The sequence below is a fragment of the Phascolarctos cinereus genome, unplaced genomic scaffold, assembly GCF_003287225.1.
Source record: "Phascolarctos cinereus isolate Bilbo 61053 unplaced genomic scaffold, phaCin_HiC Scaffold_726;HRSCAF=1367, whole genome shotgun sequence".
Classification (NCBI taxonomy): domain Eukaryota; kingdom Metazoa; phylum Chordata; class Mammalia; order Diprotodontia; family Phascolarctidae; genus Phascolarctos; species Phascolarctos cinereus.
This window is the reverse complement of record NW_027556098.1, coordinates 416397826-416421526: the sequence shown is the minus strand read 5'-3', so window position 1 is coordinate 416421526 and position 23701 is coordinate 416397826. Positions and strand designations below refer to the sequence as shown.

At 40.5% G+C, this 23701-nt stretch overlaps 1 protein-coding gene across 1 annotated transcript; it reads left to right on the top strand.

Annotated features, from left to right (window-relative positions):
- Positions 1 to 719: 719 nt before the first annotated feature.
- Positions 720 to 16085, top strand: LOC110219975 (uncharacterized). Its single transcript, XM_078145935.1, is given in 5 exon segments — positions 720 to 951; positions 10244 to 10370; positions 11351 to 11446; positions 13797 to 14255; positions 14258 to 16085. Coding segments are annotated over 5 exon segments (2013 nt in total). The 5' UTR covers positions 720 to 741; the 3' UTR covers positions 15379 to 16085.
- Positions 16086 to 23701: the final 7616 nt, after the last annotated feature.

Sequence of the window (23701 nt, the reverse complement as noted above, 5' to 3'; positions counted from 1 at the left end):
GTTACAGAACACGTTCTCTTATCAGAACAAACAGAGGGGTGCCTGGCCCCAGGATTTTTGTCCCTGGTGGCCTGAGGACCCTTCCTCCTGCCAGATCCCCAACGTCCATGCCTCTGACAAGGCCCTCAGCGTCTGGTGTACTCCCTACACCTTCCCATCCATGGCTGCCAAAGACACCTGGACGCCGAGGTTACCTAATTAGCATCCCTGGCATTCCTTTCCCATGCCCCTTTTCCATATAAGCCCCAGCACCTTCCTCAGTCTCCTGCAGGTTCCCCTAATGACCCTTGCCTGCTTTTGCTAAAGCATTACATTCAGCTTTTTGCCATTTGACTAACAGAAGGCTTGCGTGTCTGAATTCATTCCAGGCAACTCTTCCCTGGCATTCTTGGGAGCCCAGCACCCCAAAACCTGGTCAGAACTCAACATGGGCTACCTGCTGAGTCAAATAATGCCTGTATTCACCACACTGAAAAAAGTCATTCCCTCAAGACCTTTTCTTACACTGAATTAGGACTGAATAGTGTGAATCCCTTTCTATCTTTGTGAAATTCACAGTGATTATTTTGATTTTCCTCTGTCTTTTTTTTTTTTATCAGTTACAGATTTCTCTCCACTCTGCCTGTCTTGTTGCCGGCCGGCCTGGGGGCGTGCTCAAAGGGCTGGCTGCTCCCCCCAGGGGCGTGGTCTCACTGATGATGTGCCCTGGGGGTGGGGTCTCCCTGCTGCTACTGGTCAGCAATGGGGGTGGAGCCTCTCTGGTGGCCTGTGCTGGGGGTGAGGCCTTGCTGTCCTGCTGGTCTGGGGCTGCTGGCTTGCAAGGGGCGGGACCTCTGCTGGTGCATGGCCTCGGGGCTCAGAGCCCGTGCAGCGGCCCCCGGCTGCACAGCTGCTGCTGGTGTGGCTCCCTCCTCCCCCACCCGGGTTACCCAGACCCTTCCTGCTGAGCTGGTAAGTTGCTTTCCTGCTCCTAAATCCTGCTGAGGCGTTTTTTTTTTCCGAGGCTGTTTGGAGGAAGTTTGGGAGGGCGCCAGGGGCATCCTCAAGCTGCCATCTGGGCACCGGAAGTCCACGCTATTGCTTCCATCCAAAGCTTCTCTGCCTGCTTTTCTGTGATTGATTTGGAATCTGCTGTCTTTTCTGTCCCTGTGACTGGGAATCCAGGTTTTTGTTTGCAGGCACTGATAGCAGAAGAATCTGTGGCAGAGAATTCCTCAGGGTGTCAAGACTTTCCCACGGTCTTCTCACAACTTTTAAATCATAATTTAGACTCTTTCCCAGCATCCTGTGAGTTGACTCTTGTATGGGATGCAGATGATATTTTGATTGGCTCAGAGACCCGGCAAGCTATTAAGGATACTATACAAAAGCCTTTTCATCATTTTAGCAGATAATGAAATAGAAAAGTTGTAGTTTTGCCAGCAATAAGTCCAATAGGGTGGACATCCAGTATGTCATAAGGGCCAGCAAAGCTTATTGGCTTGTTTTTTGTTTTGTTTTTTTTTAGTGAGGCAACTGGGGTTAAGTGACTTGCCAAGGGTCACACAGGTAGTAAGTGTCAAGTGTTTGGTCTGAGGTCGGATTTGAACTCAGGTCCTCCTGAATCCAGGGCCGGTGCCCTATCCACTGCACCACCTAGCTGCCCCCCAGCAAAGCTTATTGGCACAGGCACGGGCTGTAGGGAATACGAAGCGACCTGCTACCAAGTGGGAGTAAAGACGGGCTTCTTTGGACGCAGCAGACCATGTGTGCCTTCCTTTGCCTCGGTACAGCGCTCTAGGCTAACCCACCTGGGCCTCTGCAATGGTGTAAAGAGGAGTGGACAGGTTTTAGCAGTTAATGGGATCTCTGATCGCTCTTCTTGTCTTAAGAAGTCCAGATGATGAGAAGCCCTTTTGATCTGGGTTATCATGAGTAGGGCACATTGTGGAGCGCTAACCTAGAAACCTGCCACCGATTATGCAGCATGGTCAGATCCTGATGCTTCTGGATGTTCATGCTTTGCACAGTTGAGACCAGGTGCAAGATTTCACCTTGGACATTAAACCCGTGGCAGAGGAAGTGAAAGTCCATGAAACCCGGAATTCACTTATGAACAGGCTTTGTTCTCTGATCCACGTTAATCATTGAAAGATGCCATACAGGCACTCCAGCCATTCCGCAGATGGGGAAAGGCAGGAGCATGATTGTTTACAAGGCTTAGATGCTGATGCGAGCTCTAGGCCTGACATTCAGCTTCACCTCTTGTCCATTCTGATAGGAATCTATATGTGGGAGGGTCATGGCACAACCTTCCAGAAGACCTTAAAGCTGCATGTGCAGTTGTTCTAGATTTGGAGATGGTAGAAGCTAGACCTGTAATGTAAAAAATCAGCTCAGGCAGCCAAACTTAGAGCATTAATCAGAGCAGCAGAAATACAGAGTCAGTGAGTTCATATTTATACTGAATCTAGGCATGCTTTTGCTATGTCTCATGCATCTGGACACCTATGGAAAAACAGGATTTATGATGTCTGCAGGGACTCCGGGGGTGCCTGGGCAGCTGCTGGTCCACCCGTTGGGGGCTGTTCAGCCTCAGGCCCACACTGGTCAAGATGGTCCTGTTTCTGAGGGCAGTGAGAAGACAGATTTGGTGGCCAATGAGGCAACTACAAAACAAGAAACTGGAGACCTGGAAGCCTAGGAAAATGAGCTCGATGTACCCCTGGTGATTTATATGTTTGTGGCGGCCATGAGGCTCTAAAGTGGGAAAATAGCAGCAGCAGAGAAGCGGGTAGAGTTCCTCCCTGAAGAGAGAATGCCACTCCCTGGGTTACCTGGAACATGGATGATTATGCCACAACATAAGATACATCATTTGGAGCAAAAAATATGAAGAGATATCATTAGAGCAACGGCTGAACAAATTTTGGTATAGGAATTGAATGTAACACGAATATGTCTTACGAGATAGGCCATTTCATTGAAACTTAGGAGGAGCTGTAACAGACTAATACAGAGTGGGACTGATTGATAACTGTAACAACATTGTAGGTGGTACAGTGGTTCCAGCCTCTGGCCTGGAGTCAGGAGATACATTGTTGTGAGTTTCTATCTGGCCTCAGACACTTCCTAGCTGTGTGACCTGGGCCAGTCACTTCACCCTGTTTGCCTCGGTTTCCTTATCTGTAAAACGAGCTGCAGAAGGAATTGGCAAAGCACTCCTGTATCTCTGCCAAGAAAACTCCAGATGGGGTCACAGAGAGTCAGAAACAATTTAAAAATAGCAAAAAGGCCAACAACTTGGAAAGACATCATAACTCTGATTGTTCTATCAGCCACTGTACAGAGCACTTATAAAGGGGTCCTGAGTGAAAGGTAATGGATACGTGATGTAGAATCAAATACACATTTGGGAAACGGAGAGTTTGGGGATTTGTTTTGCTTGACTTTGTAAAATATTTCTTACAAATATTTTATTTTATTTTTAGTTTTGGGTAGGAAAGCATAACATTGTAAGGGGACTAGGAAGAGGATGTCCATCCCCCTGTCCTCCAAGAAAAGAAAGACTGATGGATTTTTAAAGAGGACACTGAATAGAACAGGAGGAAGGCCAGAAGGTAACAAGGACAGCTTTGAAAGGGCCATGCTGAATTTTTTAATTGCTCAAAAAGAAAATCCAGCTGTACATGTTAGAACTTGTTTAATATGCAATCCTCTTTCTGGTGTATATGCAATTTTTACATGTTTTATTTCAAGTTTGTGGATTTCAAAATATAAAAAATCATATATGGATGGTTTTCTTCTTGACATTCTCACCAATTTTGAAGGCAGGGCAGGAAATGGCAAATATGATTTTAATAGGATTTTCTCTGACCATTGGTGCTTTGGAAGATTTTTTCACATGTCCTTTATGGTTATCAGGACCTTTGAATTCTTATATCTTTTTAGCAATGAACTATTGGCAATGGCTCCTGGTCCACATTGGAAACTTTGGATAGAAATGACTTTTGTTGGTCATTTTTCTTGTAACATTGAATATATTTTCCACTCTACAATTTCCATTCTTATTTGAACTTCATTTATTTTATTCTTTAAGTTTTATGTAGTTATAATGATCTATTTTAAAATAGCTATAGCTTGGATTATGAATTCTCCTAGCCATAGTTTAAAAAAAAACAGGAGTGTGTTTTCTTCATTTTACAGATGAGGAAACTGAGGCAAACAGAGTTAAGTGACTTTCCCAAAGTCACACAGCCAGTAAGTGTCTGAGGCTGGATTTGAACTCAGCTCTTTGTGACTCCAAGGCCTGGAGGTCTATCCACTGAGCCACTTAGCTGCCATGAATGTACAAAGTTCTTTGAAGATCTTACTCTGTTTTCCATTCTTGGTATCCTCAGATCCTATTAGTTGCCTGGTCCATACTAGACGGTCTTCTTTGCCTTTATTAGACTACATTTAGAATCAAGGCTGGGTCTGTTGAGACTAATTTTTTTCTTTTCTTTTCTTTTTTTTTTTTTGGTGAGGCAATTGGGGTTAAGTGACTTGCCCAGAGTCACACAGCTAGTGAGTGTTATATGTCTGAGGTCAGATTTGAATTCAGGTCCTCCTGACTCTAGGGCCAGTGCTCTATCCACTGTGCTGCCTAGCTGCCCCCCTAATTTTTTTCAATAAGCAAAAATTCCACCAATCCTTCCCACCCACCTCAAATTGAAGAAGAAAACAAAACCCCTATTTACAAACATGAATAATCAAAAACAATATTCCTGCATTGACCATGAACAAAAATACGTCTACACACATATGTGTGTGTGTGTGTGTGTGTGTGTGTGTGTGTGTGTGTAATTCTGCCCTCTGAGTCCTTCTCTGCCCAGAGGTCAATAGCATATTTTGTTATTTGTCCCCTGGAGTGGTGACTGGTCATCATGTCGATCAGAGTGACTAAGTCAGAGTTATATTTCTTTAGGACAGTTTGGTTATTATGTAGATTATATTCTTGGTTCTGCTCACTGCACTTTGCATCAGTTCATAAAAGTTTTCCCAGGTTTCTCTGAAACCATCTGCTTTGTATTTTCTTACAACAAAGTTGCATTCCATCAAATTCATACCGTGTTTTGTTCAGCATCCACTCAGTTCCTAATTGGGTGTCACTGTGAAAAAAGATGTGAATGTTTTTAGATCCTTTTGTTATCGTTGAGTTGTTTCAGTTGTGTCTCACTCTCCATGACCCCCTTTGGGATTTTCTTGGCAGAGACACTGGAGTAGTTTACTATTTCCTTCTCTAGCTCATTTTACAGATGAGGAAACTGAGGCAAACAGAGTTAAGTGACTTTCCCAAAGTCACACAGCCAGTAAGTGTCTGAGGCTGGATTTGAACTCAGCTCTTCGTGACTCCAAGGCCTGGAGATCTATCCACTGAGCCACCTAGCTGCCATGAATGTACATAGTTCTTTGAAGATCTTACTCTGTTTTCCATTCTTGGTATCCTCAGATCCTATTAGTTGCCTGGTCCATACTAGACGGTCTTCTTTGCCTTTATTAGACTACATTTAGAATCAAGGCTGGGTCTGTTGAGACTAAGTTGACTCAAAGGTGTAACTTCAATAGAGACTATTCCAGGTGCAATTTTATAATTTTCACAGTCAGTATACAGATAAATTGCCATAAAAACACTTCTATAGTAGAAACAAGCTTGGATACGCTCCTTCCCCCTCCTCAAAAAAAAAGTTCAGCTGTGAGAGGTCTCAGTTGCTCAGTAATGCACTTCATTACTTTGGAATTGTACAACCTTCTTTCAGCAACTTCTTTCCCAGGGCTGTTGAATTTTAAGGTCCTGCCCAAAGAGAAGGTCCCGAGGCATCTGGGAAGGTCCCAATGGACTTTACAGATAAGGAGAATTTTCCAAGGTTTTTTGTACTGTTTCCAAACAGTAAGTTATTCTTATTATTCATTTCAAAGACAAAAAACCCAATTAAACACTTAACAGTTTTCCCACATAGGACCCATATTCTCTAACAACTTAGTTCATAATTCACAGCATTCATATCAAAAGGAGAGTTAATCTTCTAAGTATATAATCTGATTATCCTCGATGCACCATATTCCAAATTAATAGCTTTTCTTATGTAATAATTTCTCCCAAATCACAATAAAAGCAAACTTAGAAGGGTAATAATTGCATAAACAATATTATACATTTAATATATGAAATAAAACTTATTGCCAGTCAAATGACATCCATTCTGTTGAATGCATTTCTGAATTATCTTGCATGGAAAATCACTTTATTCTTTTATCAATTTGACTTTCTTTACTGATTGCATTCAGAGACCTGTATAGAGTCCTTTTGACCCAATGACGCTTTTAATTCTTATTCTTCAAGTTGTGAGAAATAACTTCTATAGGAAAGACAAAGATTTCTGAGGTAGATGAGGCAAGGTACTCTATTATATGTTCTTGCAAGAAGCAGGTGTGCTCCTAGAAGCAGACTTACCCTGCAGAAGCAAGAGCAAGCAGTTATATTCCTGTCCTGAAACATAAGGTCCCTCCGTCATTTCACCATTGGCTAGATACTTGGAGGTGTACAACTTTCCAGAACACCTACTTTATAATGCCCCTTAATATGTTCCTCCCTCCCGCTACATACAACATTGTGCCTAGAATTGAGTTATTCCCCCCCCCCCAAGTTAACATGCATAAGCTCATTAAGCATGCACAGTCTGAGCAATTTGTAACTGTCCTACTTTTCAGTACTTTTGATTCTGGGTATTCTTATTAAAAACAATTCTGAGTAAAACCGCTTCTTTCACAGCTATAGTTGACTTTAAGACCACTTCCTCTATATCTGTGGAAACATAATTTCTTATACCTTACACAGTTTCTAAATGTATTTCCACAGTGGCACATTTTAGGTGTACTTTGAATTAAGGTATTTCTAAATTATTAAATTATCAGACCTGAAATGAAACCATATTATTATTTAGTTAGGACAAACTCAAACCGATCCAATCAAGATTTAGCTTCAGATTGTATCATGGAGAATCTCGATTTTCCCAAGGCCCATTTACTGCCAACAGCTCAGAATACTGGCACTACTGCTTTCAGATGGACTAGTTCAGTTACTGGGCATGAGGGAGGGAGGTGATGGAGCTGGGAGGACATAGGAGCTGTCAGGGGTACCTAGCTTGGTGGGTGGTGGCCCAAGTGGAAGGTGAGCCCTGGGAGGAGCCCAGGGTTGCAGGAGGGTCAGTCCCATGGCCCTGGAAGTGCAGGGGATGGAGGCCAGGGCTAGGGGCAGAAAGGAAGGTGGGAGCCTGAGGTCCTAGCCCTGAGTGTGGAAAGAAAGATGCTGAGGCCTCAGGAGCTAGGCAAGGAGGGTCTCTTGGCACTGGGAGGACCCTCTTAGAGAGGGCAGGCCCCACTAAATCCCTTGCTACCTCTTCTTGCTAAGTGGCCAGCCTTTTCTAGGTGTACTGTGCAGGGATGACTCCTCCAGGCAGCCTGGGGAGGGAGCAGCCCTTAGAGCCCAGATCTCTGGGTCCTGGAAATGCCAGGTTCCTAGGGCTGCAGGGCAGGGCAGGGCTGTGGAGCCTGGAAGGAGCTGCCCAGAGCAGACTAGCCCTAAGCCTGAGATCCCCCTCCTCCCAGGAGCAAGCCAGGTGGGCCTGAGGCAGGCCCTGCCTAGCACCCTGCTTCTGCTGGCAGCCCCTTTGTAGGGCTTCATCCTTTCCATCTGACCTCTTGGTGAGTGCCCTCCAGGGACACCAGAAGCGCCTTCCCTCCCAGGCCCAGCTCCTGGCCCCTGCTTCCTGGCCAGGCTCACCATCACTCCCCAGGGTCCTGGGGTGCCATCCCCGCAAGGTCAGGGGTCCCACAGCCTGACCTCCAGACCTTGCTTGGACCCAGTGACCTGCAGCCAGTTTCCTCCGTGGGGGATGGGAAACCCCTTCCTGCCTTGGGGGTGTCTGTGGGGCGATGGGGGAGGGGAGCAGGGCAGAAGAGAAGCAATAAGAGGGTGGAGGGTGGTCACCGTATCCACCCCTAAGGGCAATGCCAGGGCTTTGGGACTCCTCGGGGGTTTCACCCTCCATAAATCCTTGTAGGCCAGCCCCCTGCCTGGGAGTGAAGGCAGAGACATCTCCCCCGGGATCCTTCTCCCTCTCTGAAGAGGACCAGGAGCTGGGCCAGGCAGGGAGCCCGAGGAAATGGCTCCCGGATCCCTGACCCCCATGGCAGGTGAGTGCGGGGCAGCCCCGGGCTCAACACTGTCAGCAAGGGTGGTCATTAAAAAAAATAGAATACAGTAGTAACAACACTGCCCTGCCCTCTTCTGGGTTTTGGACTGCTTCATGAGCTCTCTTTCATCTCTAGCAATAACTTCCCCCCAACTTGCTGCCCTCCTGGTTTTGATTTTTAAGGTGTCCCTCATCACACCTGACTGTCCAAGAAAACCATTTCATTTCTTGTCCTCTGTTACATATAGACAATTTCTTTGCTCTCTTTTTTGTATCACACACACACACACACACACACACACACACACACACACATAGACACACACATTCCATAAATATCATCTTTGATCCTCTTGCAAGCATTTTCAGGGTCCTTGCTGCCCACAGCAGCTAAGGCAGCGCAGGACATAGCCAGCTGGGTACACTGCACTTTTGTAGCCACTCAGGAAGGTGACTCACACCATGAGGAGGCAATGGACATGCATATGTTTCATTTGCAGAGTTTGTACACACATATACAAAACATAGTGTCTGAGGATTCTCAAACTGTTAAAAGGTCTTTCACATATTTATTAGAACCTTACCCCCCCCCAACAAACAAATAAACAATTTCTTTTTCAGCTAATTAGAATTTCCTACGTTACTACTTGCCTTCTTTACCCAGATTAAGAAAAAAGGTTTTATTTTTGGAGTTCTTCCTAGTCCTAAGGGTTCTTTAGTTATGGAGGGAAGGGAGGTAGTGGAGACCTTCTGTACCTATCAAAGAGGCAGGCTTTAAGTCTAAGGATTATAATAACAGAAAAATTCAGTTACATTTCCTAAAAATCCTTTTTGGGACAATTTTTGCTACAACACTATGAGTTAGAAGCTCTTACTAATTTTATTTCACTGTTGAGGAAACTGAGGCAAACAATGCTTAAATGACTCACCTGGGATTGCATAGCTAGTAAGTTTCTGGGGCCAGATTTGAATTCAGATCCTTCTGGCTCCTGATCCAAGATTTCATACCCTGAGTCACCAGATACTTCTAACTCGGGAGAGTTTTGGACCACTCCCAGGTCCCTAAATAGAAAAGAAACTAAGTTATTGAAGTGTCTTTTAAAATAGCCAGAAAGGAAGAGAAAGACTTACAGAAAGATGTAGCGACCAGGTGAACAGCATTGAAAAGAAGATTTTGAAATTATCATGGTCTTTTTTCTTGTTGTTGTTGCTTTTTGGCGAGACAATGGGGGTTAAGTGACTTGCCCAGGGTCACACAGCTAATACTTGTCAAGTGTCTGAGTCCAGATTTGACAATGAATACATATTTGTCATAGCCAAGTTAAATATTCATAAAGTAAAGACAATAAGATGTTTTGGCTGAGACAAATGTTATCCATGGCACCTCAGGCCCTGATATAACCATAAAAAACTCTTCTTCACTTAACTGGTAACTGTTTCATGCTCCTCAGCAAAGTCAAGCTTTTTAATTACTCTCTCTCTCTCTCTCTCTCTCTTAAGAATCCTCTTCACATTTTCATGTAGATAAGACCTTATTTCAGACTGTTAGGAGATTAACTGGATTATTCCTTGTTCTTTGCTTTCTCTTCAGTGAGCACAGTTAGTGGCTTTATCCCCAGAAGACACAGTATTGGCCAGCTAATGACAAACTCTTCATAGGATTTTCTTAACATATCACCATGAGAGTTCTGATGAGGAAAAGATTTCACATCACCTTCTCTCTTTCTCCTCTGCAGATTCTGATACCTCACTGATAGAACACACATGTTCTCCCTGATTCCATAAGGAAAAAAAACTTTCATAGGAAGATATTTGTGAACTTTGTTCCAACTGCGTATATGAATTGCTTTTCTCCTTTGCCCATTGGGTTTTTAATGAGTGTGGGTTTAAGTGTTGGGTCCAAGCCTCACAAGTCACATGACCTTTAGGAAACCCCTTCTCTGTGCTTCAGTTTCCTCTGTACATTGATGAGGGCTGGAGGAATTCTGCAGTCTCTTTCAGCTCTAAATCTTGTGAATTTTGATGGTTAGGAGTCACTGACATTCAAGGATGTGGCTGTGGACTTCACCCAGGAGGAGTGGGGCCTCTTGGACCATTCCCAGAAAAAGCTCTACAAGGAGGTGATGCTGGAAAACTCCCAGAACCTGCTCTCCCTGGGTAAGCAAAACCCCCTGGGAACTCTGAATCTGCCATCAAAGGAGTATCTTCCTCACTTCCCCAGAATGCAGAGGTTTTGAGCATTTATCAGTTATTAGAAACACCAAAGTGGTGGTCTCCCAACAGGGTCACTCTGCTACTTGGTTTTCCCCACCAAAGGTCTTTACAATTTGTGCTAGGAAGCTGTGACTTCCCTTTGTGGCTCCTGAAGCTGTCTCTTTCCTAGTTTAGGTTGCTGCGTGTTCCAAAACAAACAAGGGTTATAGACTCCCAGACTTGGAACTAGTCTTATCTAGCCTAGGCTCTGCCTAGATGAGAATTTTGTCTACAAAATCTCTGAAAATTGTTCATGCAGCTTTTCCTTGAAGCTGGGCAGTAAACCCCCTACCCAACGAGGTCACCCATTCCTTTTGGGGTGGGTCTAGTCTTTAAAATGGCAGTTGAGTTTCACAGTGGTTAGATTGCTGGGCTTGGAGTCTTACTGAATTCAAATCTGGCCTCAGACATGAGCTGTGCGGCCCTGGACAGGTCACTTAACCCTGTTGGCCTCAATTTCCTCATGTGTAAAGTAATCTGGAGTAGGAAATGGCAAACCATCCCAGTATCTTTGCCAAGAAAATCCAGAAGGGGCCACAAAGTGCCCTACGCGACTGAAAAACAACTGAACTACAATAGTCTTTAAACAGCCTTTTTTAACAGGCACAAATTTATAGCTCATGACTCCTAGCTGACTCTTCTTTCTAGATAATGAAAGCTATGGGATGTGACCATCTTCTAGGAAAGAGGCAAAGACAATTTTCTAGCTCCAACATTGGCTGCATGATCTCTCCCTTACCCCAAGCTTCCAACAGTAAATATCATGTCCACCATCTTTGAAGAGTCCTGGGAACTGTGCTGTGGTCCTGGCTTACGTGTCCACTTTCCCTAAAGAAGGGCAAGGTCTCCCTTTCTCTACATCCTCATCCTTTCTTTATTCCCAGGAATTCCAGTTCTGAGAGAAGACTTGATCTCCCATTTTGAGGACAGGGAAGCATCATGGATCCTGGATCAAAAAGGCCCAAGGAAGGCCTGTCCAGGTGAGTGAGACAAAAGCTAGTAAATGAGGACTGTTATCACAAACAACATCTGTGTTGTGGTGAAGGGAACACTAGGCCTGGGGGCAGAAAAACCTCACTTGGAATTCTTTTTAAAATGCTTTTTAGCAGTATGAGCCAGAGAAAGTCACTGAACCTCTTAGCCTCAGTTTTCCCATCTATGAAATTAGAAGGTCAGACTCCGTGGCGTTTCACTTTCCTTCTAGTGATAAATCTATGATCTTGTAAGAAGTCATTGTTTAGAACTTTGAGGCAAGGAAACCTTCTGAAAACACCCCAAAAGGGCTGAAGCTATCCCACAATGAGGTCTTTCCTAAACCTTCTTTAAGTCAACAAGCATTTATTTACGCACCAATTATGATGGCACAGTGGATAGAGTTCCGGGCCTGGAGTCAAGAAGACTCATCTTCCTGAGTTCAAATCCAGTGACATCAGACACTTACTTAGCTGTGTGACCCTGGGAAAGTCAGTTAACCCAATTTGCCTCAGTTCTTTGTCTGTAACAATGAGGTAGTAAGTGTCTGAGTCTGTATTTGAACTCAAGTCTTCTTGCCTCCAGGCCCAGTGCCCTATCCACTGTGCCACCCAGCTGCCTCAAGATGGAAAATGTTTCTCCTGAGAGGATGTTCCAAGTATAGGAGATGAAAAGGGCAGGAGACTTTTAGAATAGTGTTATAACCAGCCATCTAGATCTAGAATGGATGGATGACAAGGTGGGGTGAGGCGTGAGAATCAAGCCACTTCTATTCTAAATGACTAGTGTTCATCCCAGTTGCTTCCCCATCTATTTTTTGTTCCTAAAGATTAAGGGAGGACAAAGAGGATATTATAGAGGAAAGAAAATTAATTGTTGTTACTAAGTGTGCATGGGATAAATATACCCATAACAATGGAGGGGGGTAGCAGAATGATTAGGAAGCAGAACCTGAGTATATGTTGGGTATAAGTATACGTTGAAATAAAGATTCACACAGCATTAATATAAAGGGATGTCCTCTTGTAATGGAGTTTGGAACTCTACTCCCACTCTCAGCTCACCTGGATGCCCTCTGAGCCACTGATAACCACTAGGAGACCAGTCAATTTATTAAACAAAGAGGATTAAAGAGGATTAGTGAAAGAGGGAAAACACTCATAGACACAACCCAGAATTATAGATCCTGTTTTGTATTGTTGCAGGGAACTGGAAACAAAGATGTGAAATGACTAAATAGAGTGGGGGTTTAAGAATATAATGGAAGATAATTCAACCTTAAAAAAATGATTAAAGGCACAGTTTCAGAGAAACCTGGGAAGAGTTATCTTAACAGAGACAGAGATAAGTGAACAGAACCAGTAGAATAGTTTATACCATAGCGACCCTGATCAATGCAATGAACAACCATGACTGCTGAGTGCTGTTTCCCAAAATCTTTTATTCTCAGAACCTCCTTGACCAATAACTGGTGTGTTGTGACTCTCCCCAGTCATTTAATCTGCTCCTCGTGTAATTCCTACTTTTTGAGCACCATCATTTGTTCATCCTTGGTAAATTTCATATGCTAAGCTGAGAATCTTATGCCTCTGGTGAATACAAAATGAATATGGTTCGCAGTTGTGATGTGATCTCAGACATGGAAACTGAAAAAATAAGATTGAAAAGTATCAACAGGAAAATTACGCTGCGGTCAAAGATGAGGTAGATGATGAAATAATATCGGTTTTTAGCATATGTGCTGCAAATGGCATACCATTGATGGATCTGAATAGGATGAAAGAAGTTGAATATAACACTGAAAATGAATCCACGATAGGTGAAAAGTCTAAACGTGTTTCTCTGCCTATATGAAATTTACAAAGGATGACCAAGTAGTGGTGCATCAAAACTGGTCAATATAGACAAGCAGAAGGCTTTCCTGAGAACAACACGTTAAAAAGAACGATCAACAAAAGTCACGTGAATGGAGCATTGGAAGGTGAATGGAGAAAGGCCATCTCTGCTGGGGATGGAGCACAGTCAGTCCTGGGATTTGAGGCCTAGTGTCTCCTTCAGGAATGTTGGTCATGTCACTTGGCTCTTCCAAGCTTATGGCTTCAGGTGTAAAGAGTAATGAGAATCCTACCTGTGTCACGGGTTGTTGTGACCATCCAATGTCATTGTTTGTGAAGCTCTTCATAAATTAAATCATTTTGCATATGTGAGTTCATGGCATTTTCAACTGACTGATTCTGCCCATGTTTTGACTGGAGAGATAGAATATGAGTCAGCTTACTTTCTTCCAATGAACAGAAGAGGATTTTTTTTTGTATTTGTACGTGTCTCTCTCTCTCTGTATTTTTTTGCTTCCTTCAGATGCAGAGACCAGATTTGAAGTGAACAAATCTCCTTCAAAGCTGACCATTTTTGTGAAAGAATCTCACCGGCAGAGATTTGTGAGTAATGGTCCCTGTGACTTCAATCTGAGAGAAATCTGTGACTGGGATAGCAAGATACAGAAAAATCTCAATAATCACTGTGAATTTGATAAAGATAGAAAAGATTTCCACCAACGTTCAGTCCTGATTCAATGTAAGAAAATGACACTAGGAAATGAGTGTTTTCAGTATAGTGAAGATAGAGAATGCTTTACTAAAAAGAATGGTTTTATGTATTCTTCTGAGAAGCCTCCTGAAATGCAAATGTATCAAGGTAATCAATGGGAAATGGCCTTCAGCTTGAGTTCAGACATCATTAGACATCAGAAAAATTATGCTGGAGGAATGCTTTATATAGGAAATGAAAGTAGGAAGACCTTCAGCCAGAACTCAAAGCTCATGAACATCACAAAATTCACACTGCAGGGAAACCTTATGAATGTAATCTATGTAGACAGGCTTTCACAAATAGGTCCGGTCTTGGTGTACATCAGAGAATCCACAGTGGAGAGAAACCATATAAATGTAATCAGTGTGGAAAGGCTTTCACGCAAAACAACAATCTTTTGACACATAAAAAAATCCACACTGGAGAGAAACCTTATGGATGTAATTATTGTGGAAAGACTTTCACACAGAAAAACAATCTTTTGACACATCAGAAAATCCACACTGGAGAGAAATTTTATGAATGTACTCAATGTGGAAAGACTTTGAGAACAAAATCTAGTCTTGCTACTCATCAAAGAATCCACACTGGAGAAAAACCTTATATATGTAATGAGTGTGGAAAGACTTTCAGACAGAAGTCCACTCTTTACCTTCATCAGAGAACCCACACTGGAGAGAAAACTTATGATTGTAATCAGTGTGGAAAGACTTTCACAACAAGGTCCACTCTTTATTATCATCAGAGAATCCATACTGGAGAGAAAACTTATGCTTGTAATCAATGTGGAAAGACTTTCACAAAAAAGTCAACTCTTGCTGTACATCAGAAAATTCACACTGGAGAGAAACCTTTTGAATGTAATCAGTGTGGAAAGGCTTTAGCATATAGGGCCCATCTTGTTAACCATCTGAGAATCCACACTAGAGAGAAACCTTATAAATGTAATCAGTGTGGAAAGGCTTTCCGACAGAACTCTGGTCTTGCTGTACATCTGAGAATCCACACTGGAGAGAAACCATATATATGTAATCGATGTGGAAAGGCTTTCACACAGAATTCCAATCTTTTGATACATCAGAGAATCCACACTGGAGAGAAACCTTATGAATGTAATCTGTGTGGTAAGGTTTTCACACAGAATGCCAATCTTTTTAAACATCTGAGAACCCACAATGGAGAGAAACCTTATAAATGTAATCAATGTGAAAAGACTTTCAGTGTGAAATACAGTCTTCATGAACATCAGAGAATTCATACTGGAGAGAAACCTTATGAATGTAATCAATGTGGAAAGACTTTCACAAAAAGGTCCACTCTTGTTAGCCATCTGAGAATCCACACTAGATAGAAACTTTATGGTTGCCATCAATGTGGAAAGACTTTCAGACAGATGTGCACTCTTTATCTACATCAGAGAAGCCACACTGGAGGGAAATCTTTTGGAAATAATCAATGTGAATAGCCTTTCCAGAAAGAAGTGCAGTCTTCTTGTGTCAGAGATGCTACATTGGAGAGAAATCTTAGGAATGCAGTCAGTGTGGTAAAGCCTTCAAGGAGCAATCATCCCTTATTTCTCCTCAGAGAATTCCTAGTAGATAGAAATGTTATCATTGTGATGAATGAGGAAAGGCTTTCAAATGGAGTACAGAGCTTGTTCAGTGGCAGAAAATACCTTCTGGGGAGCTGTATGATATGGACTCAATAGGGAGAAGCCTTCAACCAGAGAGCATGTCTTACTTTACATCAGAGGATTCCTACTGGAGAGAAGCCTCATGAATTTGGTCAATGGGGACCTGTATTTCTCTGGAAGATGGAGATTCCTAGACATCCTTATGTGGGGAACAAGGCTGATAAAAGCAATGCCTTTTGTCAGTCTCAAGCTCTTAATGTAAAGCTCATGCATGATAATACATTAGCGCAATCATGCTGCAGGCAAACTTTACGGATCTAAGAAGTAATGAGGGAAGGCTTCTTGCTGCAGTATAGAGTTTGGTAAACATCGCAAATTCATACTATACAAAAAGTGCTATAAATATAATAAATTTTTCATTGTAATCCTGTTTGTCATTACTCTTTAATAATATTCCATAGCATTCATATACCATAATTTCTTTAGCCATTTACTAATTGATTACTACTCACTTTTTCCCTTGTTCTTTTGGTGACACTAAATGTCATGGTATAAATATTTTTTTTATTTGTTTGGACATTTGTTTCTACAGTGATTTCTTTAATCAGCAAAATGTCCCAGTGGACAGTTTGCTGTGCATGGAATCACAAGACCAGAGTTCAGATTCATCTCTAATACTTACTAGCTTTTTAACTTAGGTAAATCCCTTAACCTCTTCCTGCCTGATTTTCCACATCTGTAGAATAGGGATAATAACAGCAAATACCTATAGGGTTAATATGAGGAGCAAATGAGACAATATTTGTAAAGTGTTTTGCACGTATTAAATTGCAATGAAAAAGCTAGCTACTGATATTTCTTTGGCTCTAAGTCTCATAGTAAGTTTTGTACACTAGTCAATTTAGTCATTTTCATTCAAATTTATATTCAGAACACGGTGGAGGAAGTCATTAAATGTACCAGATAGGGCACTGAGTTTAGAATCAGGAAGACGGGTTCAAATTCTGCCTCAAGTTCTCTCTAGTTCTGTATTTCTGGGAAAGGAACAACTTGGAGCTTTAGAAATTTTCACTTGTGAATCAATCTGGCCCTGGGAATCTTTTATTAAAGAGATCATTGATTGATGTCTTGTTAAATTTTTTTTTGTAAGATTAGGTTATTTAAGCATTCTGTTTCCTCTTCTATTAATCTGGGCAATTTATATTTTTGTAAATATTCATCCATTTCACTTAAGTTGTCAGCTTTATTGGCATAAAATTGGGGGGAAATAGCTCCTAAGAATTGCTTTAATTTCATCTTCATTTGTGGTGAATTCACTCTTTTCATTTTTGACACTGGTAATTTGGTTTTCTTTTATTTAAAAGATAAAAATAATGAATAGTTTATGTATTTTTTTTCATAAAACCAGATCTTAGTTTTATTTTTTATTTCAATTCTTTTCTTAATTTCAATTTTATTAATATCTCCTTGGACTTTCAGGATTTCCATTTTGGCATTTAATTGGAGACTTAATATGTTTCTTTTCTAGTTTTTTTTTTAGTTGTATGCCAGATTCTTTGATCTGCTCTTTCTGTTTTCTATTGATGTATGCATTGAGAGATATAAATTTTCCTTTAAGTACTGCTTTGGCTGCATCCCATAAATTTTGGCATGTTGTCTCATTGTAATTCTCTTTAATGAAATTATTGTTTCTATTATTTATTCTTTGACCCATTCATTCTTTTTAAAATTAGATAATTAGTTTCCAATTAATCTTTAATCTATGTTTACCGAATGTAATTTTTGTTGCGTTATGCCCTGAAAAGAATAGGGAAGTAGGGGGGGAGATTGAATGGGGTGGGGACTTGAGAGAAGGGCAAATTGAGGCAAAACACTGGTGAGGAGGGAAAAGACAAAAGGAGAGAGAGGACAAACAGAAGGAAAAATAACTTGGAGGCAAATACACAGTAATTATAACTGTGAATGTGAATGAGATGAACACTCCCATAAGATGGAAGTGAATGGCTGAATTGATTAAAACCCAGAATCCTACAATGTTGTTTTTAAAGAAATACACTTGAAGCAGAGAGACACACACAGAGTAAAGGAAAGGGGCTGGAGCAGAATCTGTTATGCTTCAGCTGAAGTGAAAAAAAAAGGTAGCAATCATGTTATCAGAAAAGACAAAAGCAAAAATAAATCTAGTTAAAAGAAATAAGGAAGGAAAGTACATCTTACTAAAATGTCCTATAGACAGTGAAGTAATATTAATACTAATCAATATTAATATATATAAGCACCCAAATTCTCAAAAAAGAAATTAAGTGAGTTACAGGAGGAAATACACAGCAAAACTATAGTAGTGGGGGACCCAACTGTCTCCTATCAGAATTTGATAAATCCAACCAAAAAATAAAGTGAGGAGATGAATAGAATTTTAGAAAAAGTTAGATATAACAGACCTTTTGAGAAAACTGAATGGGAATAGAAAAGAATATACCTTTTTTTTCCCTCAGCAGTACATGGAACCTACACAAAATCTGACCATGTATTAGGGTATAAAAATATCAAAATCAAATGTAGAAAGCAGAAATAGTAAATAAATCTTTTTCAGATAATAATGCAATAAAAATTACATTCAACAATGGGCAGTGGAAAAATAGATTTAAAGTTATTTGGAAACTAAATAAGTGAATTCCAAAGAATAAGTGTGTCAAAGAACAAATCATAGAAATAATAATTTCATTAAAGAGAATGACAACAATGAGACAACATACCAAAATCTATGGTATGCAGCCAAAGCAGTACTTAGGAACAAATTTATTTGTCTAAATTCTTACATCAACAAAATAGAGAAAGAGCAGATAAATGAATTAGGTATGCAACTAAAAAAAAACTCTAGAAAAAGAACAATTTAAAAATCCCCAATTGAGCACCCAATTGGAAATCCTGAAAACTGACCTTATAAAAAAATAAGACCAACAAAAATGATATGATTATCTCTACAGATGCTGAAAAAACTTTTGACAAACTGTAGCACCCACTCCTATTAAAAACACTAGAGAGCAAAGGAATAAAGCATTTCTTAAAATGATAAACAGTGCCTGTCTAAAACTATCAGCAAGCATCTGTAATGGAGATAAACTAGAAACCTTTGCAGTACAATAAGGGGTGAAACAATGAGGCCTATTATAATCACTGTCGTTCAATATAGTACTAGAAATGTTAGCTATAATGGTAAGAGAAAAAAAATAGATCGAAGGAATTAGAACAGGCAATGAGGAAAGAAAACTATCACTATTTACAGATGATATGATGGTATATTTTAAAAATCCCAGAGAATCAACTAAAAAACTACTTGAAATTATTAATTACCTATTCATTCTTTTTTATTAGATTATTCAGTTTCCAATTAATTTTTAATGTATCTTTCCATGGCTTTTTACTGAATTTTTTTTCATTATCATCTGACGATGCAATTAATATTTTTGCTTTTCTGCATTCGAGTGTGAGGTTTTTATACCCTAATATATGGTCAATATTTATGTAGGGGGCATGTGCCATTGAAAAAACTGTATATTCCTTTCTATATCCATCCAGTACCCCCTCATCCCTCGCAGTCTAACATATTCCAACTTTTCTAAAATTCTATTCACTCCCTTCACTCTTCTTGTTTTTGTTTTGCTTGTTTGTTTTTGGTTAGATTTATCTAGTTCTGAGAGGGGAAAGTTGATGTCCCCTAGCAGTATAGTTAGATTGTCTGTTTCCTCCTATAACTCATTTAATTTCTCCTTTAACAATTTGTATGCTATAACATTTGGTTCATATGTTTAGTATTGATCTTACATCACTGTCTGTGGTAACTTTTTTTTTTTAACAAGAAACAGTTTTCTTCCTTATCTCTTTTAATTAGATCTATTTTTGCTTTCCTTTTATTTGAGATTGTGATTGCTACTCCTGCTTTTTTTTTACTTCACCTGAAGTATAAAATTCAGCTCCAGCCTTTTGCCTTCACTGTGTGTCTCTCTGCCTCAAATGTCTTTCTTATAAACACCATATTGTAGGGTTCTGGTTTTTAATCCACTGTGCTCTCTCCTTCTGTTTTATGGGTGAGTTCATCCCATTTACGTACTCAGTTATGATTACTAATTGTGTATTTCCCTCCATCCTATTTTTCCTGTTTATTATTCTCTCTCTCTCTCCCTCCCTCCCTCCCTTTCTCTCTCCCTCTCTCTCCACTCTGTCCCTCACCAGTTCTTTTTCCTTTTGACTACTGCCTCACCAATCCATTCTCCCTTCTATCAGTTCCCTCTCCTCTTTCCTACCTCTCCTCCTACTTACCTATAGAGTAAGATAGATTTCTATACTCATCTGTTTATTTTATTCCCTCTCCCATTCCAATGAGTAAGGTTCAAGTGACATCCACTACCACCTCCATCTTTCCTTCCACTGTAAAAGATCTTTTATGCCTCTTCATGTGAGATAATTTACCCTATTCTACCTCTCCCTTCCCTCTTCTCCCAATGTAATCATCTTTCTCATCCCTTAATTTTGTTTTTGGCATTTTTTTGGATGTCACGTCATCAAAGGCAACTTATATCTGTGCCTTCTGTCTCTGTGTAATCTTTCTAACGGCCCTAATATATGAAAGCTCTTAAAAATTACAAGAATCATCTTCCTATGTAGGGATGTAACCAATTTAACCTTATTGAATCCCTTATTTTCTCTTTCCTATTTACCTTTCTGTGCTTCTCTTTAGTCGTGTATTTGAAAATAAAATTTTCTGTTTAGCTCTGGGCTTTTCATCAGGAATACTTGAGAATCCTGTATTTAATTGAATATCCATTTTTTCCCTAGAAGGATTATACTCAAGTCTGCTGGATGGGTGACTCTTGGTTGTAATCCTAGCTCCTTTGCCTTCTGGCATATCATATTCTAGACTCTCTGGTCCTTTAAAAACTGCTAAATCCTGTGTAATCCTGATTGTGGCTCTGTGATCTTTGAATTATTTCTTTCTGGCTCCTTGTAGTACTTTCTCCTTGGAATTTCTGGGACTTTTCATTTTGGATCTCTCTCAGGAAGTGGTCAGTCGGATTCTTTCACTTTCTATTTCATCCTCTGGTTCTAGGATATCAAGGCTGTTTTCCTGGATAATTTCTTTAGGGATGCTATCCAAGATCTTTTTTTGATCATGGCTTTTCAGGTAGTCTAATAATTCCTAAATAACATTTCCTGGGCCTATTTTCCAAGTCAGTTGTTTTTCCAAGGAGATATTTCACATTTTCTTCTATTGTTTCATTCTTTTGATTTTGATTGTTTCTTGATGCCTTATGGTGTCATTAGCTTCCACTTGCCCAATTCTAATTTTTAAGGAATTATATTCTTCAGTGAATTTTTATACATCTTTTTCCATTTTTGTGATTCCTTTACCAAACTGTTAACTCTTATTTCATGATTTTCATGCATCACTCTCATTTATTTTTCCAATTTTTCTTCTACCTTTTATTTATTTTTGAAGATCCCCTTTGAGTTTTTCCAGGAGCTCTTTTTGGGTCTGAGGCAAATTCACATTTTCCCTTGAGGCTTTGCATGTATCTGTTTTGACAATGTTGTCCTTTTCTGAGTTTGTGCTTTTGCTCTTCCCTGATACCATAAATTTTCATTGTTGGGTAATTTCTGTTTGTGCTCATTTTCCCAGCCTATTTAATGACATTTCATGTTATGCTAAAGTTGGGCTCTGCTCCTGGGATGGAGGGAGCACTGTTCCAAGCTTCTCACACCAGGGAGGTGGGGCCTTGCTGCTGGCCAGTTGCAGTAGGAAGCAGGGCCATAGGGACTCATCACTGACCCACACCAGGGTTTGCTTGCCTGGATGTCACCTGCACTGAACTGTGCTCCCTTTTTACCTGAGTAAGATAGGCCTTTCCTGCTGATCTACATTGGGTTGGGCTGGAAGATTGTTTCATTCTTTTGTCAGTGCTGCTGCTCTGGAATGCATTTTTGAGTCATCATTTTATAGTTGTCTGGAGGTGAATTTAGAGAGTTCAGGCAAATTCCTGCCTTATTCTGCCATTTTGAATGTGTGAATATCTATAGCTCTTTTTTTAAATTAAACTTAGAATATTTTATTGACTGTTTTGTGCAAAATAGGAAACTTTATTCCTGTCCATTTGAGGCCACTGTACAAAACTATGTACGTTGTCTTTCCATAAACAGTTTCCTTAATTCTGATATGCACGCTATTTAAAAAAATAATCTTTTAAATATCTTTGAGAGGCATTGCCAAGCAGATTTCTGACTTCAATGCAACTCATATTAATCGATAAGAAAAAGAAAATCAAAAGTCTTGATCATTACAGGAGTCTGGTGCTATGGATGCTGCCTGTGAAGACTGACAGAGATTGAATTTACTGTCCTAAGACTTCTTACTTTCACAGATTTACACTGAAGAGGAAAACAACGATGACTTCCAAGGCTGCTGCCAGGGGCCTTCCTCCCTTTGTCAGGAGGAGGCCCTTAACTGCCTGGTTTTGACTGTTTTCCTCCAGATGACTAACCAATTTGTTGTATCTTGGTTCTATTTTTAGATTGCTTCAGAGGCTGGGGTAAAAAAAAAAATCTCCAAGGATATCTCCATAAACTGCTCTTGAGTAAGTCCAGATCAGGACTCTTCTTCTGGGAATCTAGAAACTTGGATCTAGAGCATCCCCAATCCCCCCTCCCCGATCTCTTTCCCCAGTCTCTGGAGAAAATTCCACACCATACCCAGATAGGACTTTATTCAATAGACTGATACCAGCCATGGTTTCCATCTCAAGCAAGTCATACACAGAACTTTTACCCACTACAGGGTTATTTCTCCTGGTCACAGATCAAGACACACTGCTTGGACCACATTTCCAGCCCCTTCCTGGGCATCCAGATCTCAGATTTAGGCCTAGGGCTTGTCTGAAGGACTCGAGGCTTGCTGAGTCTTTGGGGTTATATAAGCAGATGAGTGCTGTGAGAAATAACTCATTCGGACTCAGGAGGGATGAAGTTAAAAGCCCAGTTATTACGCAGTTGCAACTGCTGGTATCCTGTGGACTAGGATACACTGTACCGAAGCAGGAGTTCACTATTTATCTCCAATCTCCGCTGCAAAGTCCCTCCTCTGTTTACTAATTGGGTGAGTACTCCAGAGTATACAACTTTCCGGTATGCCCATTACACATCTACCCCATTATGTCTTCCTTCCTTCTACATACATCACATGTTCAGAAAATGGCATCTTAGTCCCCCCAGAAGTAGAGAAGTTAAACAAGATGAGACTGGCTTTATCCCATTTTACTTTGTTACTTTTATCGATTGTTTCAATTTTACAGAACCTTTTATTCTACTTTAACAGCAAAACAAGATAAGACCAGCTCTATTCTATTTTACTTAGTTACTTTTCTAGCTGTTTGCTCCAAATTTATGGAACCAAACATTTTCATTCTCTCTCTCAGTTTCTCCCTTTCTCTTTCAATGTGGGTTTTGTTTCCATAGTTTATTTTCCTTTTTAGCCCTTAAAATTTTCAAAAAGTTTTAAACATTCTTTCTCCTCCCTTTCTTCTCTAGACTGAGTTTTCATTTTTACTACCGTAATTGAGACATCTTGCTTTGTCAAGGAATCAAGCAAGGTATAAATAATAATCCCCCTAATCTTAACAGAGTTATCATTCCAAGCTGCTTCCACCATGACCCTGTCAGCCAATTAAAGCAGTTTGAGTCAAACCATCCTTTCCACTTTTATACTGGCCCATGTGCAACTTTACAACTTTTTGTAGCCCAATTTTTAACTATTTGCCCATTATTGTCAATTTGTAGACAGCAATTACTCATATTGAATTTTCCACAAACTCCCCCTTCTTTTGCCAGAAGATAACCTACTACTAATCTATATGGATGCACAACTGCCCATAATCTGGGTGGCTTGATTGGCAAGAAGTTCTAAAGCTTGTGTGGTTTGGTTAGTTGTAAGTTCTACCACTGCCTGGAGCCTAATTAATCTATTGAGGAGATAGAAGGGAGTTCTCTATCC